Consider the following 16585-nt stretch of genomic DNA (forward strand, 5'->3'; position numbering starts at 1 on the left):
GATCTGTTCTGTGCAGAATCCCTCTTCAAGCGGGGTAAAATAACTTCCTCCCCTTCTCAGTCTGTTCAACACATCGCGTGTTAGTAGTTCGAGCATACGAAGCAGAAGTTTCCAACTTCCTTCTCTTATGCCATTCAGTGGATACAATAATTGGATCTACGAATTTAAGCATTTCATTGTTCCCTTGCTATGTGTATTTTTATATAATGTAAGTCTTTTGTTCAATTTTAAATTTGTATAAAGTTATTATTGCGTGTATGCTGTATGATAAATAGTAAATAAGTAAAAAAATAACTGTTGAAAGAATATTTTGAAGTTCTTCATAAGTAGGAATAGACAGTAGCAGTGATTAGAAGGGGCAAGGGGGGGGGGGGCAGTTTCCCCTCCACTTTGTGGAGAAAAAATACATTCTTATTCCAATTTAGCCACCTGCCTTTTTTAAAGTTTTGACAGACTGAATAACTTAAAAATTGCCTGAAAGTAGAAATTATATAAAAAGCTGTTGTTTTTTTTTGTACAGCTAATTCTTTCCTTTGGGCCGATGACCTTCGATGTTAGGCCCCTTAAAACAACAAGTATCAATTCTTTCCTTTAATTACTTTAGTTATTAAGAAAAATACTTAGAGCGGAAATACACAAAAAATGTCGTTCGTTGCGGCTAACTGATTCATACAGCGCAACAGCGTGTGGTATGTGTTGTGAGGAAGGGTGGCAGGGGTATATTTTTGCCAAGGTCATGGACACAGGTATAATTCACCTGCTTGCTGTGTGCATTCTTCATTCTGTCAGTCTCACTCTGTAAATGTGTCTGTGTAGTTCTGTCTAGTGTCTGTTGCTTTGTTCATGTGTAGTCAAATACTAAATTACATTTTAATTGTATAATCACGCCAAATTTCTATTTCATTGTAATGCATGTGTAATAAGTCCCTTTGGTGAACATATGATTGTGTAGTACTATTCTTACCACACTAAAATTGGTAGACTCAACCTTTATGTCGCTGTAGAAATTTGCTTAGACAACATTAAAAATACTTACCATTATGTAGTTAAAAAAAAAAAAAAATGTTTATGTCCTCCCCCCTCCCCACTGCTTTAGCTCTTAAACGTGGGTGCATTTTGTTGTCTATAAATTTTTGTGGCCTCCCACTTCTAACTCCCAATCACCGCTACTGGGAATGGAAATTCGTGGAAATAGATTGAAATAAGTTTTACTAAGGGAAACAGTAACGAATATGTAAATAAAATACTGTAGATAAAACTGAAGTAGTACAGTATACATCCTTTTTGTAAATCAACTTTTCTGTTCATAAAAAGCGACTGAAAGGGGCCAAAGTAGTATATTTAAAATTTTACACAAATACTATAAATGCACACAGACATGGAGTTAGGAAAGTTGCATCGAAATGGCAATCCCATCAAATTCCAGATTATGTACAGGAAGGAATATTAAAACACTACTAAAGATTCAGCAAGTCGCTGTGTAATTTCAGGACTATATTGTAGTGGTGGTTTTGAAGTCTTGTTTGTTATCTTTGGGGTCCCTTATTTTTTTAAATTAGCTTGCTATTCATCATTTCTATAATGTAGTACTGTTTAATGTATTGTCACAGATGCTACATTTTATCATGAAGACTTCCACTGATTCATTCCTGGAAGCAACCTTTATTAACATTTTCTGGAAGACTATGTATATAGTTATATAGTACTGAATTGGTGTATAAATTTCCTGATTTTGAAATGCAGTTTATATATGTTCTACCGGGCTGAGTGGCTCAGACTGTTGAGGTGCTGGCCTTCTGACCCCAACCTGGCAGGTTCAAGCCTGGCTCAGTCCGGTGGTATTTGAAGCTGCTCAAATATGTCAGCCTCATATCGGTAGATTTACTGGCACATAAAAAAACCTCCTGTGGGATTGAATTCTGACAACTCAGCATCTCCGAAAACCATAAAAGTGGGATGTAAAAACAAATAACATCAATTATTATATATTTTCCAGTAAATTCACTGGCACAAAAAATGATTACATTTTGTCACCTTTTAGTCACCCATTTTTCATTGTTGCAGTATTGTTTAAAGAAGGTTGAAAAAAATTCCTTTATAAAGAAATATGAGACTTGAATGAGACTGACAGCTAAAAGCAGTCATTTCTACATTTCATTTTTTTCACAGAACTCTAAATGTAGAACACATCACCTGCTTGATATTACTTTGATGCGAATATCTTTATTTCATATTTTGGGTACAGATTTCACAAGACATGTGATTATAGTCTTTGGATAATTGACAGTTTGTTTGCTCCACTACTACATAAGAAACTTGGAATTGGGTTATCTACAGAGATGGATTCTCGATACTTTCAATACTCATGACGTATCAATATCGAACGGTACTTCTACAGATGAGCTTGATACTTTTTCGATTCTAGGGCTTGCATTAATAGATCTCTAAATTAATATGTCAACTTGCCAGCAGTAGCAGATTTTAAAATGGTTGCAAGGAGAACTCTCAACTCATAAGTCTCAAAAAACCAGGTATAACAATAAATTGGGCTCATTTACGGTGCTGCCGATCCCATAACATAAGGAACCTTCCTCCAAATTTCTGCAGATGTTCTGGTGCCAGTTTGTCTGAATTACTAAGTTGTTTAAAGGTCATGTACCATGGCTATGAAATGTGCTGTATTGTAACTTGAAGATATTTTCAGATGTAATATTGCATTAATTTGTATCCTTATTTATTTTCAATTTGGTCAGCTATGGAAAATCCATGCTCAGCCTACAAAATGACCTAGTTTTGAATGTAACCAATAAGAGACCTTTAGTAAACAAATTGTGTGGTCCATTTAAACTATCAAATCACAAGCAAGGAACTAATTGGCTGGTACGCAGGTTGGCATTAAATGCAAAAGCAATCCCATCAGAATCCATTACTCCTCATTATCAGCTGCTTGTTTTTGAAGTTCAGATTGGGCAGTTAAAACCACCATGGCATCAGAAGGCTGGCCCAGAAAGAATAAAGTGGTAGAAACTCTCTGAAAAAATGGACATGTGACAAAGCTCGGTACATGGTGTGAACACTGATCAGCCCATAGAAACCATGTGGGCTGAGATCACTTATCAGATACACATGGCAGCAGATGAAAGTCTTGGAAAGACAAAATTAGGTAAACAGTTTGTGGACAAACATGCTTTGTAGTACAGATAGCTGTCAAGTGTCAAAAGGAGGCTTAAGAAACCTGGTGGAAAACGAAACAAGCAGATCATGTTCAGTACAAGAGGTTAAAGCCTACCACAAAATGCACCGTTGCCTCATCAAAAATTCAACACTACCAAAGCCTGTATGCGACACTCGCAAATAAGGTCTACCACCTAGAAAAATTCTGGTATTGAACAATTGAAATGTTTGATTTACAAATCCATATAACAGTATGCAAATTTCTAGTTCAAACAAGAGCTTTTGCATCGCAGATGTAAGCGATAACTGTCACACCTGCAGAAAGAAAATTGTTAGTAACAGTATTAATACGTACAAGGAAATGAGCTAAATTTCTGTGAGGAATTTTAAAACAGTGTTCACAAAACTAGTCCCATATATATAGTCTATAAGGTAAATGCATGTCTTCTTACAAAATGCTTTAGAGGACTGACTTTCATTCTGCTGTTAAAATACTTTGATAGGTTATTTAAGGTCACTGGGTAGACATTTTATAGAGTTATAAAACTCATAAAACCTACTCAGTTGAAAAAAAAAAAAGTAATTTAAAAGTTGAAACTGTCAAAGTTTTCCATTAGCAGCTAATATGGCACATGCTAACTAGACATTGTGTGATCCTTGTAATGATGAAAGCATTGTACTTTCCTGACCTCAAAATAAGATGTGTTTTTTGTAAGTAGTTGAATTTTACAAAATTATTCTGATTTAGTGTTTGTTATGAAGTCTCTGGGAATGAAGCATGCATAATACTCCTATTAAATGATCAACAATATATGACCTACCTCTAGTGATCGAGAAAGAAATATACAGATATAATATAGACTGCTGTATTGTTTTCCAAAAAGATGTTGACTGGAAATCTAAATGTTATGATTAATCATTTTAAGACTTTATTACCGGGCGAGTTGGCTGTGCGGTTAGGGGCGCGCAGCTGTGAGCTTGCATCCGGGATATAGTGGGTTCGAACCACACTGTCGGCAGCCCTGAATATGGTTTTCTGTGGTTTCCCATTTTCACACCAGGCAAATGCTGGGGCTGTACCTTATTTAAGGCCACGGCCGCTTCCTTCCCACTCCTAGGCCTTTTCTATTTCATTGTCGCCATAAGACCTATCTGTGTCGGTGCGACGTAAAGCCAATTGTAAAAAAGACTAGTATCAGGGGAATTACATAAGAATTATTCAACAACTAGGGTTTTTGAACCTATTGTGATCTTACAGTTTGTAAAAGTAACATATATCTAAAAAACTTATGTACGGTATTAAAAAAAAAAATGGGTGTCATTTTTCAGAATCCATTTTGAGGCATTAAAATAATTAGCAAGAATTTGAGATGGCCTTATTTAGATGGTCATTTGACTTACTAAAAGTAGTTGTACCGGGCGAGTTGGCCGTGCGCGTAGAGGCGCGTGGCTGTGAGCTTGCATCCGGGAGATAGTAGGTTCGAATCCCACTATCGGCAGCCCTGAAGATGGTTTTCCGTGGTTTCCCATTTTCACACCAGGCAAATGCTGGGGCTGTACCTTAATTAAGGCCACGGCCGCTTCCTTCCAACTCCTAGACCTTGCCTATCCCATCGTCGCCATAAGACCTATCTGTGTCGGTGCGACGTTAAGCCCCTAGCAAACAAAAAAAACAAAAGTAGTTGTAGGATGAAATGTCAAGTCTTGTCTATGGTGGTGACTTACTTCAAAGGAAAATAGGAGAGGAGCAACTTTCCATATAAGAATGTGATGTTAAATATATTACACATGTCTAGAGTATACTGGTACTTTTTTGGTGGGAGGAGAGAGTACATTATAGGATGTTGCTCTCCTATTGCATAACATGTTCTGTACGTCTTCTCTTTTTAGCTTCAGACTTAAGCATTCAGTAGTAACATATTTTAATAATTGGTTTACTGTATCTGTTAGTTTTAAAACTATTTTTCCATTCTTATTTGTAATGTTTTAGATCAGTACTGATTCATTTTGAGAGCTGAAGCAACTAAAATACATAAACCTGGTTGTATAGCCACATATTGGTTCATTACAACATACTTTGTTCTGTGATCCTTTCATTGCTACAATTTTAAAAATGATTCAATTGGGCCCGATGAGTTGCCACAAAATTTGAACAATTATAGGCATTTGAACATGTATGAAATGTCACGAATACCTTTGGAGGGACATGTGAATTCCCATAAAGCTTGTACCAGTATTATTATCCACATGTATTCAATTTTCTAGAAGTGCTAAAAACATTTAAGATGAACACTTGTGTAAAAATATGAAATGCTATACAACAAATTTCATCGAGGAAGAAAGCGCTTTTAGTTCAGGGGAAAAAGCAAGAATTTTTAGATCAGGCCATGTACGAGTATTCCAGTGGACAGATCACACATTTTGAATTTATTAAGAAATTCGCACAGAAACAAGATATTAAAAATAAAATTGATTATTTTAATAATACTGATAGGAGTACATTCAGCATTTGCTGTAATACTTATGAAATGTACAGCTTTTAACGTTTAAGACAAACTTTTAAACCACACACCAACTGTACTTAAGTCCTGGGGAATTTTATCGTTTTGTTACTGTATATATTTGTGGCAGTTCACATATACCTTTCTAGCAACTTGCATGTTAAATAGGAAATTTGCCACCTGGGTAACAGTCCTAAATCCAGATCAGTGATGATTGATTGATTGATTGATTGATTGATTGATTGATTGATTGATTGATTGATTAATATAACTTACGTATCCGCACTTTTGTGGCAATTCACGTGGCACTTCATATAGTTTCTCTGCACTTTACCATCCACTTACCTAGTAATGTGAATACTTAAACGTCTGTCCTATTTATGTGCATTGTCTGTTATTCATCATTCTTCACTAACAGCCTTTCCCATGATTTCATTTTTTCCTAGTTTGTATTTTTGTTCTTGGCTATTTTATTGCATTTTGCTATATTTTGAAGTGTGGCATTAAGTAAATTTATTAATTTCTTTATATTTGTTGTGTTTTGATGAGTTTATCATTCACAGCCTGATGACCTTATAGACCACAATGATCTTTTCGTATGACTTTATTTGGACTTCATTGAGATAAAATCAGGTACTGGTGTGGAATTTTATGAGTTGAAAGAGATATGTCTACCTGGTACTTTATAGAGGAACTTGAAATGTACTATTTGCACAAACAATATTGAAATCCACATTTTTGCATGATATTGAATAATCCTTACTGCACTATATATTTTCATATCTTTCTTTGTAGTGATTCTTGTGATCCAGAAAATTACAAAGAGCTTAGAGAATGTTACTTTGCTTTTTTTTTTTTTTTTGTGGGTGATCTGAATGTTTTTTTTCTACTATTGGTATGTTGCTTGGGTTGTGGGTTGTGCTCTCCAGTAGTGGTCTTGTGCTCTTGTGTTCTAGGTGAATGCTCTGCCTAAGCAACATCTTCTCATTAACCAATCTCTTGGCTCCTACCGAGGTGGGTCACTGCCCAATGTGAACCACATAGGCAGCAACTCGGTAGAATCGAAGGTACAGGTGAATGGTGTGATGTCATGTGCTTTGCTGCTTAGTGTACATTCTTGGCCTTTTCATTGTTGCACTGCTTTTTCTGCTTCTTCATGGTGTGCACTTCAGGACCTTCAGAACATTAGAAATACGTTTTGTCATTTCTGTTTTGCTGTGTATCTTTAAACTTTCTCCGTTTCTTACAGTAAAACTGTAATAAGGGAGTGGTTATTGTGGCTACTAATTTGGAATTTTAGGCAAACTGGTAGAAGCATAACAACATTGAGCAAAACTTGAAGATAACTTGCTTTCTGGCCGGTTGTTGGTAGGTCCTGCTAATTCAGACTGGACACCAGAGTGTGCACTTACTGTTCATTTCAAATGAATTTTCAGTGTGTGTCGACTCAGGAGGGAATTTGAAGAATATAACGTGGATACAGAAGAAGTGACGAAAATAACGTACAGTACCGTAGTTATTTCTGAACGGTTTCACAAAGATTTCTTACGTGCTGATATTTGGAGCCCCTTGGAGTATATATACAGTGATTGAGGAAATCAGGACAATACAACGCGATCATTCAAAGTACTGTATGTTTTAAAAATGCCGTAACTGAGTTCATAATAGTTCTATCAACAATGCTCGAATATCTTGAAAGTTCTGTGTGAGTCCTAGTTTTTAAAATCGGAAGTATAGTTATTTCTTTAACTCACGTTAAGACAATTTCCACTTATTATTCCATTTTTCATTAGAAACTTTGAGATGTGCCTGGTGCCTTGTGCCATAGCGTTCAAGCAGTATGAAGCTGTTGTTTACATTGTAGGATACCGTACTTATACCGAACCTCACTTATTCCATGCATGCTCGGATTATGGTCAAGTATAGTGTAAAGCAATGAAAGCACGACGTCTAACCTTCTCTGTCCCACTACGCTGAGGGTCTTGGTAATGAAGCTACGCCATGGATGATTGATATTTGTGTGCATTTCACATTATTATTATTATTATTATTATTATTATTATTATTATTGTTAACTACTTCTGCCCTGTAGCATTTATTTTGCGAGCTTCTCTTGAAATGGATACAAACCCACCATCTATTGATACGGGAAGTGATTATCTATTCATAAAAAACAGACGGTTTTCTTTCAGTCTATACGTCCTTGTCACAGGTCAAACATCGGTGCAATCATCTTCTGACATTAAAAAAAAAAAAAACTGCTTGTGCCTATCAAATTTTACAGAAGTGTGCATAGAAAGTGTCCATATATTTTAATTACTTCACCTTGACAAAATATTTGAACTGTATAGGCTGGTTAAGTATGCTTATAATTCAGAAGTATGTAATCAGATCATGAATACAACAGGTGTGCTAGAAGAGTGACATTACTTTGTACGAATAAAGCCTCTGACGATTACTTGACTTATTTCCTTTTACTCTTTTGCAGAGCATAGGGCTTCGACAAAGCAGCGCCAGCGTATCCTATTTTGAGCCAGGGTCTTGAGTTCTCCAAAGATCTTCCCTTCTTGTTTTGCCTCCTCCATCACACTGCGTCTCCATGACTTCCTGGGTCTACCTCTCTTCTGTTGTCCTTGGGGGTTCCAAAACAGAGCCTTTCTCTCCACTGCATCCTGCTGCTTCCGCAGTGTGTGGCCGATCCAGTTCCACTTCCTCTGCTTTATTTGTATACCAATGGACTCTTCTTCTGTTTGTCTCTAAAGATCTTCGTTTGAAATTACTTTTGGCCAGAAAATATGTTTAATTCTCCTTAAGCATCTGTTTATGAATACATGTAGTTCGAGTAATCTCTGAGGTAACTTTCCTGGTTTCACAACCGTATAACAGTACTGTTTTTACATTTGTTCGGAAAATACAAAGTTTGGTTTTCACTGATATTTCTCTGGCCCTCCATATCCGATAGAGTTGTATGAATGCCGCATTTGCTTTGTGGATTCTTATTTTGACATCAGCAGCTGCTCCTCCATTCTGCATAACCACACTGCCAAGATATGTAAACTCTTCGACTTCTTTAATGTCTTCATCACTGACTCTAAATTTCTGTTTGCTCTTCACGTTGATATTCATTGCTTTTGTTTTCTGGGCATTTATCCTGAGGCCCACTGTTCCCGCCTCTCTCTCCAGATCCTGTATCTTTCCCTCCATATCAGTATGTTTTTGAGTCAATAGGCATAAGTCATTGGCATACTCCAAAGTCTTCAATCTGTCACCCAATCCCCATTGGATGACTCTTTGCCTTCCCTCCATAACTTTCCTCATGACGTCATCCAGAACAAGGAGAAAGATAGTTGGAGATAGGACACACCCCTGCCGCACAGCAGAATTTATGGAGAAAGGCTCCGAAAGCTTCCCTTCATGGATTACTTTACACATGAAGTCGTCGTAAGTCTCTTTGATGATTTTAGTTGGTATGTCGTACTTCTGTAGCGCTCTGCACATGGTGTTCCTTTTCAATGCATCGAAAGCCATCTCAAAGTCCACAAACAGAAGATATAGGCCAGAACTGTATTCATTGAACTGTTCAATAATAATTCGTAGAGTGTTTATTTGGTCTATGCATGAGTGGTTATTCCTGAAACCTGCTTGTTCATTGCGCAGTTGGTTTTCTATCCTTGCTTTTATCCTGTTCAGGATCACCCGTGTCAATACTTTACTGGGAATCGAGAGCAAGGTGATACCTCTCCAGTTGTGACAGTTTGTCATGTCACCTTTCTTTGGTAATTTCACAAGGAGACCTTCTCTCCATTCCTTTGGCATTCTTTCCTTAATCCAAATTTTTGTGAACAGTGGATGCAACAGATCGGCTGTCATATCGGGGTACACAGTTAGCTCAGTTGCTACAGTATCCACTCATGGGGCCTTCCCATTCTTTATTTGGCTGATCGCTTCTTTTATCTCATTTCTTGAGGGTGGTTCAGTGTTGATACCATCAGTTTCACAATCTTCGTTCACCTCTACCACTTGTCTATCTTCCTCTATATTTTCTCTGTTCAACACCTCCATGAAGTGTTCTCGTCATCTATTCAACTTAGCTTCATCACTAGTGAGCATATCTCCTTGTTTGTTCTTGATGGGTCTGCTTTGTTTAAGTTTCTTCTTGGCAAGTTTCCTTGTGATGTCATACAAGCCTTTCATATTTCTATCTCTTGCTGCAGTCTTCACTAATTCAGCAAGGTCTGATACCCATTTTTTCCGGTCTGCTTTCGCACTCTTCTTAACTTCCCGATCTTTAGCATGGTATGCCGCGTGGAGTTCAACCTTCTGGGTTCATGTCCTGCAATTATTCAACTTTAGTTTCAGCTCCCTACGTTGTACAATACATTCCCAAGAATTTAATGTAATCCAGTCTTTCCTCCTGATGTTCTTGAAGCCAAGTACCTCCTCTGCTGTGTTTGTCAAAGTGATTTTAACTTTCTTCCAGTGTTCTTCATCATCATCATCTTCATCTAACTGTAGTGCTGTAAACCTGTTACTGAGGACAAGCTTGAACTGTTCCTTACTTCTATCATCCTCTAACTTTCCAACATCAAACCTTTTCGTTTATTGCTCAAATCGCCTCTTTGCAGTTGCAATCTTAATTCGGATGTTGGCAGTCACTAGATGGTGGTCGCTGCCTATATATGCACCTCTTCGATTTCTGACATCCAAAAAGAGACCTTCTCCAGTTTCTGCTAATTGCCAGGTGATCAATCTGGTTTTGAGTTCGCTGGTCTGGTGAGATCCACGTTACTTTATGGCATTCTTTATGAGGGAATAGGTTTCCACCGATAACAAGTTCATTGCTCGCGCAGAAGTCTACCAAAAGTTCTCCCTTCTCATTCCTAGTACTAAGTCCATGTCGCTCCATTACTTGTTCAAGACCCAGATTTTCAGAACCCACTTTGGCATTGAAGTCTCCCATAACAATCACAATGTCCCTTTTGTTTATTGCCTGAATGGTACTCTGTAGTTCTGAATAAAACTTAGCCCTATCATCTGCTTCCACTTCTTCTGTAGGTGCGTAGCATTGGACAATCAAAACATTCCTGATCTTCCCCTTGAATCTTGCAGTGATAATCCTTGATGAGATGGGCTTCCAGTCTATCAGACTGTTCTTTGATCTCTTGTTTATAAGAAATCCCACTCCTTCCTGCTGTGGGTCGTCTTCATTTGGCTTACCAGAGTAGAGGATGTTCTTAACTCTCCAAATATATTCCACCTTACTTCACTAACTCCTAAGATATCCAGTCTGTACCTCTCTGCCTCGGTAGCAAGTTGTGTTAGTTTCCCAGTCTGATACAGTGTTCTGACGTTCCAAAATCCAATTTTCATGTCCTGTTTCAAGCCGAAGGTCATCGTCTTAGGATCCGTCCGGCTGCTTTTCTTAGTTTCTTTAATAAGTTAGTTTTAAGCGACTGCGAGTTATTAGCCCACATTCACCGAGTGTCATGGTGAGGCTGCCACCTTTAAGCCTTGACACTTGCTCCCACCTCAGATGTTGCGGGTGGAAAGGATGCCATTTACTGCATCCTTAATTGTGATATGGTTATTCCGCCATATATTCGGTCGCCAGAGCCTCGTCTGTGATAACAGGGAGCACCACGGGAAGGTGAGGTTGACTTTTGCAATTGGAGAGGCTATTTGTTGCGCATCCAACTGCCTTGCACCCCTCTGACGATTACTAGGTAGGGAATATCTTCAAGGATGATTTAGCACTTCGCCCTTTTCCAAACAAATAGGAGCTCATATCTTGCTTGCCAACCTAAAAAAAAAAAATAAAGAATTTTCATGTTCATACAACAGGCTCTTTTCTTGAAGCCTTAAGTTACGTAGTTCGTCTTAGGTGTGAAGCTTGTGGCGTGAGTTCAAGAGTTTGGTTGCTGATGTGTTACAGATATTTACGATCGTTTAGTATACATTCGTTCAAGGATTATGGTTAAGTATAGTGTAAAGCAATGAAAGCACGGCGTCTGACCTCAGTCACACTACGCAGAGGGTGGTAATGAAGCTACGCCGTGGATGATTGATAAAACTAAGTAATGAAATGGCGTCTGGCTTTTAGTCCCGAGAGATCCCAGGACGGGTTCGGTTCGCCAGGTACAGGTCTTTTGATTTGACGTCCGTAGGCGACCTGCTCGTCGTGATCAGGATGAAATAATGATGAAGACAACACATACACCCAGCCCCCGTGCCAGGGAAATTAACCAATGATAAAACTAAGTGAAGTACAGTATAAGGCTGTTGTCAATGTAGATTAATCTCTGCTACAATGTGAAATATGAATGCGTTCTATTTGCCTTGTTCTGTTCCAGAATTCTGTATCAGTGATTGGTTTTCAAATCTCTCATTCTCCATTTCCTAAGCTATAATACTTTATTCTACTGTTACTGTTAAAAAAAAAAAAAAAAAAAACCTTTCAGAAGTAAATAGTACAGAGCGAATTTTTACTTATAGCAGAATGCTGTACTTCCTTATAAACTCATTTTCGTTTGCTTAGTCATTTTCTTTCGATATCTTAGTTCAAAGAGTGCCTTTATATTTTTAAAATACGGCATTGTTTTTTTCATGCTTACCAAAAATATACATAAATACATACAGGCAAAATTATATTCGTTGGGCACTCCTCCAGTATCAGACTTGTTCTCAAGGCAAACGTAGTGGAGTTTGACACACATGTATTTTTGTTGGATTGATTTGAAAACATTGTGCGATAACGTATCTTTCCGTGGCGTCATGCATCTCTGTTCGTCACAGTTTGGCGTTGTACCAACGCTGTGATCCAGTATATAGTGGCATATATCACTATCTTCAGATTATATTTGGTAATGATGATGCAGATAATTAGTGGGATATTGTCGGAAATTAACTTCGTGCGCGCTTTGGAAACTCCATTATCATGTGAACCACGAGAATGGATTTGTGAAAATATCAAGCCCTGTTATTTTTATACATGTATTGAGTGTAAATTACGTGACTGCAACAGTAGATAATGGGATATACAGTAGAGCTGAGCCTTTACTACCACATTATGTTCGCTTGTACCATTTAATTTCGTAGGTAGCATTGTCGAATACTTCTGGTTTACATTTTTATATAACTTGATTACAAGTGCACCCTTTTCACATATTGTATAAACATAGCGTTTGTGGTGTGAGAATGAAAGTTTTTACTAATTTCAATGATTATAAATGCCAGTTTTATATAGCCTAGTGAAGGAATCTAAGGCTGTACTGTTCGATTAGTGGCGTCATTTGTTGAGCGTCCAAGAATACTTACGGTTTTCGTTTGGTTGTTTATTTCGTATTGTATACGCTCCTTTCGATGACTGACGAGCATGTGAACGTGCTTTCTTATCTACAGCCGCTCGCATAATTATTCGTCCGTCTGTCCTTTTCATATATTGAACACCAAAAATGCATTACAAAGCTTAAGATACCGTACGTTCAGAAACAAATGCGCAGTGGATATGCAATATATACTTACAATAATAACGGCCGAATATACCCTCTGGCACATCAATAAAAAATTAATGACTGTGGTTGGGACAAAAAATGGCAACGCAGAAGTATTCGCCGCCTTGTGCACTGTCTTGTATAACGATCACAGCATTGAGGAAGTCAGTCACATCACCAAGCTCAATCAGTGATACGGACAGTGTCATTGAGTCAACTTTTCGTGTGTTGCACAGAGCTCGTTTGTAGGGCCGTACAAGACGGAAGAAGCCACTGGATGCGTGAGGTGAACCGTAAGAAGAGTCTGGCGTTCGCTAAAGAGTACGTTAGGAAGCCACCGGCGTTTTGGAAACGCGTGTTGTTTACTGAGGAGAGCAAATTCTGTTCATATGATTGATCTGGAAAGCGACGTGTGTGGAGAAGGCCGAGCTCCAAAATCAAAGTCTGCAACTCCCGTAAAATATGAAGGTTCCATTGTGGTATGGGGGTGTATGTCGGCGGCTGGGGTAGGAAACTGCCATGTAATACCTGGACGGACCGATACGATGCTGTATTTGGATATTTTATAGAAACACATCACCCAGTGTAGCAAAATTAGGTCTTGGTAGTGGGTACTTCTTCCAGCAAAATAATGAACTTAAACCGCATAGAGCATTTTTGGGCGGAGTTAAAATGTAAACTGAGCAAGCAGCGTATTATAACTAAAGAAGCTCTGAGGCAATATTTCATGAAAGAATGGCAGAAGATAGTCCTGGAAGTGACAGAAAAACTGGTGACATCCATGCCGAAACGCCTTCAAGTCGTGATTGCTTCCAAAGGACGTCCGACCTGCTGTTGATACTTAGGAAATGACTGTACATTCCGTAAGTTCTTATTGTGGATGAATACTTTTGCAATGTGACTTTTCTGCAAGCAGTGCGATTGTTTTTTATTTTTTCCAAATGCCAGGGCTTGGAGTGTTATACATAATGTACTCAATTTTCAGATGACAAATAAAACATACTATTACTTGTGTATGATTAACTTCTTTATTGGTTGTATTGGTTATTGTCCTCACATGACTTACGTGTACGAATACTTACGCGAGCAGCTGTATTTGTGTTCTTTCTGGAGTTTACTCGATACTTCCATGTTCCATTCTACACGCTCCTTTCATTGACTGACGAGCATGTGAACGTTCTTTCTTATCTATTTGTGTTCTTTCATGATTTTACTCAATACTTCTATACACGAAACAGGAGGTTTCAAACTAATTTTAAAAGAAATCCGTGAGTTACGAAATGAGTTCTGGCTAATGCAAATAATGTGGTGTTATTTCAAAGAACATGTGTTTCATATTCTTTAAGAAATTTGTTTCGTAAAGTTCTTCTTAGGTACCGTATACTTTGTGAGTCGATTTGTTCACTGGAGAACTATAGCTCCATTGTGGTCACTTCCCTGGTAGGACTATAATTGTTGAGAGGTCGGACTGAAGTGAAGTTTTTGCCTTGCGTTTCCAAACACTACTTTTTTCAATAGAGTAATGTTAATTAATGATATTTTCTGACACGGTTGGTGTTAATATTTGGATCAATGATTCAGTCATACGTAAGTAGTGTTTCGATTTGTTCATTTAGTTAATTTCGTTTACCGACTTCAATGTTCAAACAAACGCGGTAGGTAGCTATTAAATTCGGGATAAGTGGATTTTATAGATGTTGTTTCCTCGAAATTCTTACACCCTTATAGTTTATGTTCTGCCTACATGAAGCATAGGCACAATATTTTTGATTGAGGGTAAATTTGATCCTTTTTGAGATAACGCATTCACCGTCGATTTTGGACGTGGAGAAGAACTAATATCTTCAGGATTCTCCATTTCATGAAAGCATTGGATTTAAATGAATATTATTTACCAATGAAATAGCATTTATATGTATATGTCCTAGCTGTGATTTTTCTGATAGCCAAACACGCGATTTTTCCTAAACTTGTCCTGACGGAAGTATTTTTGTAGAGAAATCGTATAGTTTGTGATTGAATATACAGGCTCGTCTCCGCTGTTTGCTGGTGTGTATTTAACTGCAAATCATCTTGGGAGTCGGGAAATTGGCACGGGTATCATGCAGTTATGAACTCAGTATGTAGACAGTGCGATTCCATCTCATTACCTCGGCTACATTAGTCGATCATATAATCAGCTGCTCCATATAGTCGGCCAGTTTAATATTAGGTACCGGTAGTGAAGAGAATAGTGTTACAAACTTCCCGCTAAGTGAGGACACTATCTGGTGGCTTATAGGGGAACCTCTTTTGTAAACAAGGGGCCGTGATAGCCGAGTGGCATTATCGGTGGATTTTCACATAGGTAGTCGTGGTTCGAATCCCAGCCAATGCATGTGGTATTTTGGAAATGAAAAGTCGCATCTCTCTGGTTTGGATTCTACTTACAGTAGAGGCCCCAGTCACGTAATACAAGCTTCCCTGCTTTTTCCTTCTGTTAACCTGCTAAGTGATTCTGTTGCATTCATTCTCATTATCATGGAATGTAGTGATTATGAAAGTTGAGTTGCGGTAATAGTGTTGGACAAGGTGGGAAGACAGCCTTCAGCCACCTTTGATATCTTCAACAAGCTTGGCATCAGCAGAATGTTTGTTCATCAAAGAATCGAACGCTTCTGTGAGACCGAGAGTATGTCTGACCGTTCTCGTTCGAGCCTTCCGAAATTTGCATGGCACCGCTTTTCGTCATTAAGTACCGTGAAATAAAGAATTCGCCGTAATCCCGCGTGACAACAAAAGGTAATGGTAAGTTCGAGAAAAACAATGTCCAGAGCGCTAAGAAAATACTTTTTTCTCACTAGTCTGAAAGTGTTTACTAACAACACATTTGAAGAAGCAGATGCTGGTCAAATACCGAGCCCTGCTTAAACGGTACTTGCTAAATGGTCTCCCTCCACACAAGTACGTTGCTCGAAACCTGACTGCCTCGCTCAGTTTCTCGTGGGGGTGGGGTGGGGGGCGAATCGCGCTCTTCCCCCCCCCCCCCCCCCCCCCGCTTGGCAATCGACTCATCTACATTGCCTCCGTCGTGCTATTATTTCTAAGAAGAAAAGAAATAGCAGGGAAGAGTGGGAATGGTACTACAGGAGTATCGGCCTGTTTGCACATTAGACGCGTTACCATGCAAGGTTTGTGTTGGTAAGGTGGTGTTAAGGCGTGGTATTAAGGGTCAGGGGAAAACCACATACGCGGAAAGAGAAACAGCCTACAAGTAAAACCTGATAGCACATGCAAGGATGTGGTTTCTGGATAGGTCCAGGTGTTTGTGTTAGTAGAGAAAAGGTATCGTGCACCAGCCATGATCCATATTCTCGCCATTCCAGTTGGCAAGGGATCAGTCCTTCTGGGCACTGCCGTGACTAGCGCGGGCCTTAGCGG

At 38.6% G+C, this 16585-nt stretch overlaps 1 protein-coding gene across 2 annotated transcripts in view; it reads left to right on the top strand.

Annotated features, from left to right (window-relative positions):
• Positions 1-16585, top strand: part of LOC136871664 (CREB-regulated transcription coactivator 1) — a 473088-nt gene that overhangs the window by 29593 nt on the left and 426910 nt on the right. The window contains exon 2 of one of the 2 annotated variants that reach the window (XM_067145157.2): positions 6632-6742. The exons of the other annotated variant lie outside the window; for it this stretch is intronic. Coding sequence (XP_067001258.2) covers positions 6632-6742 — 111 coding nt within the window. The remainder of the gene's footprint in view (positions 1-6631; positions 6743-16585) is intronic. 2 annotated transcript variants of the gene reach the window in all.

The sequence above is a fragment of the Anabrus simplex genome, chromosome 4, assembly GCF_040414725.1.
Source record: "Anabrus simplex isolate iqAnaSimp1 chromosome 4, ASM4041472v1, whole genome shotgun sequence".
Classification (NCBI taxonomy): Eukaryota; Metazoa; Arthropoda; class Insecta; order Orthoptera; family Tettigoniidae; genus Anabrus; species Anabrus simplex.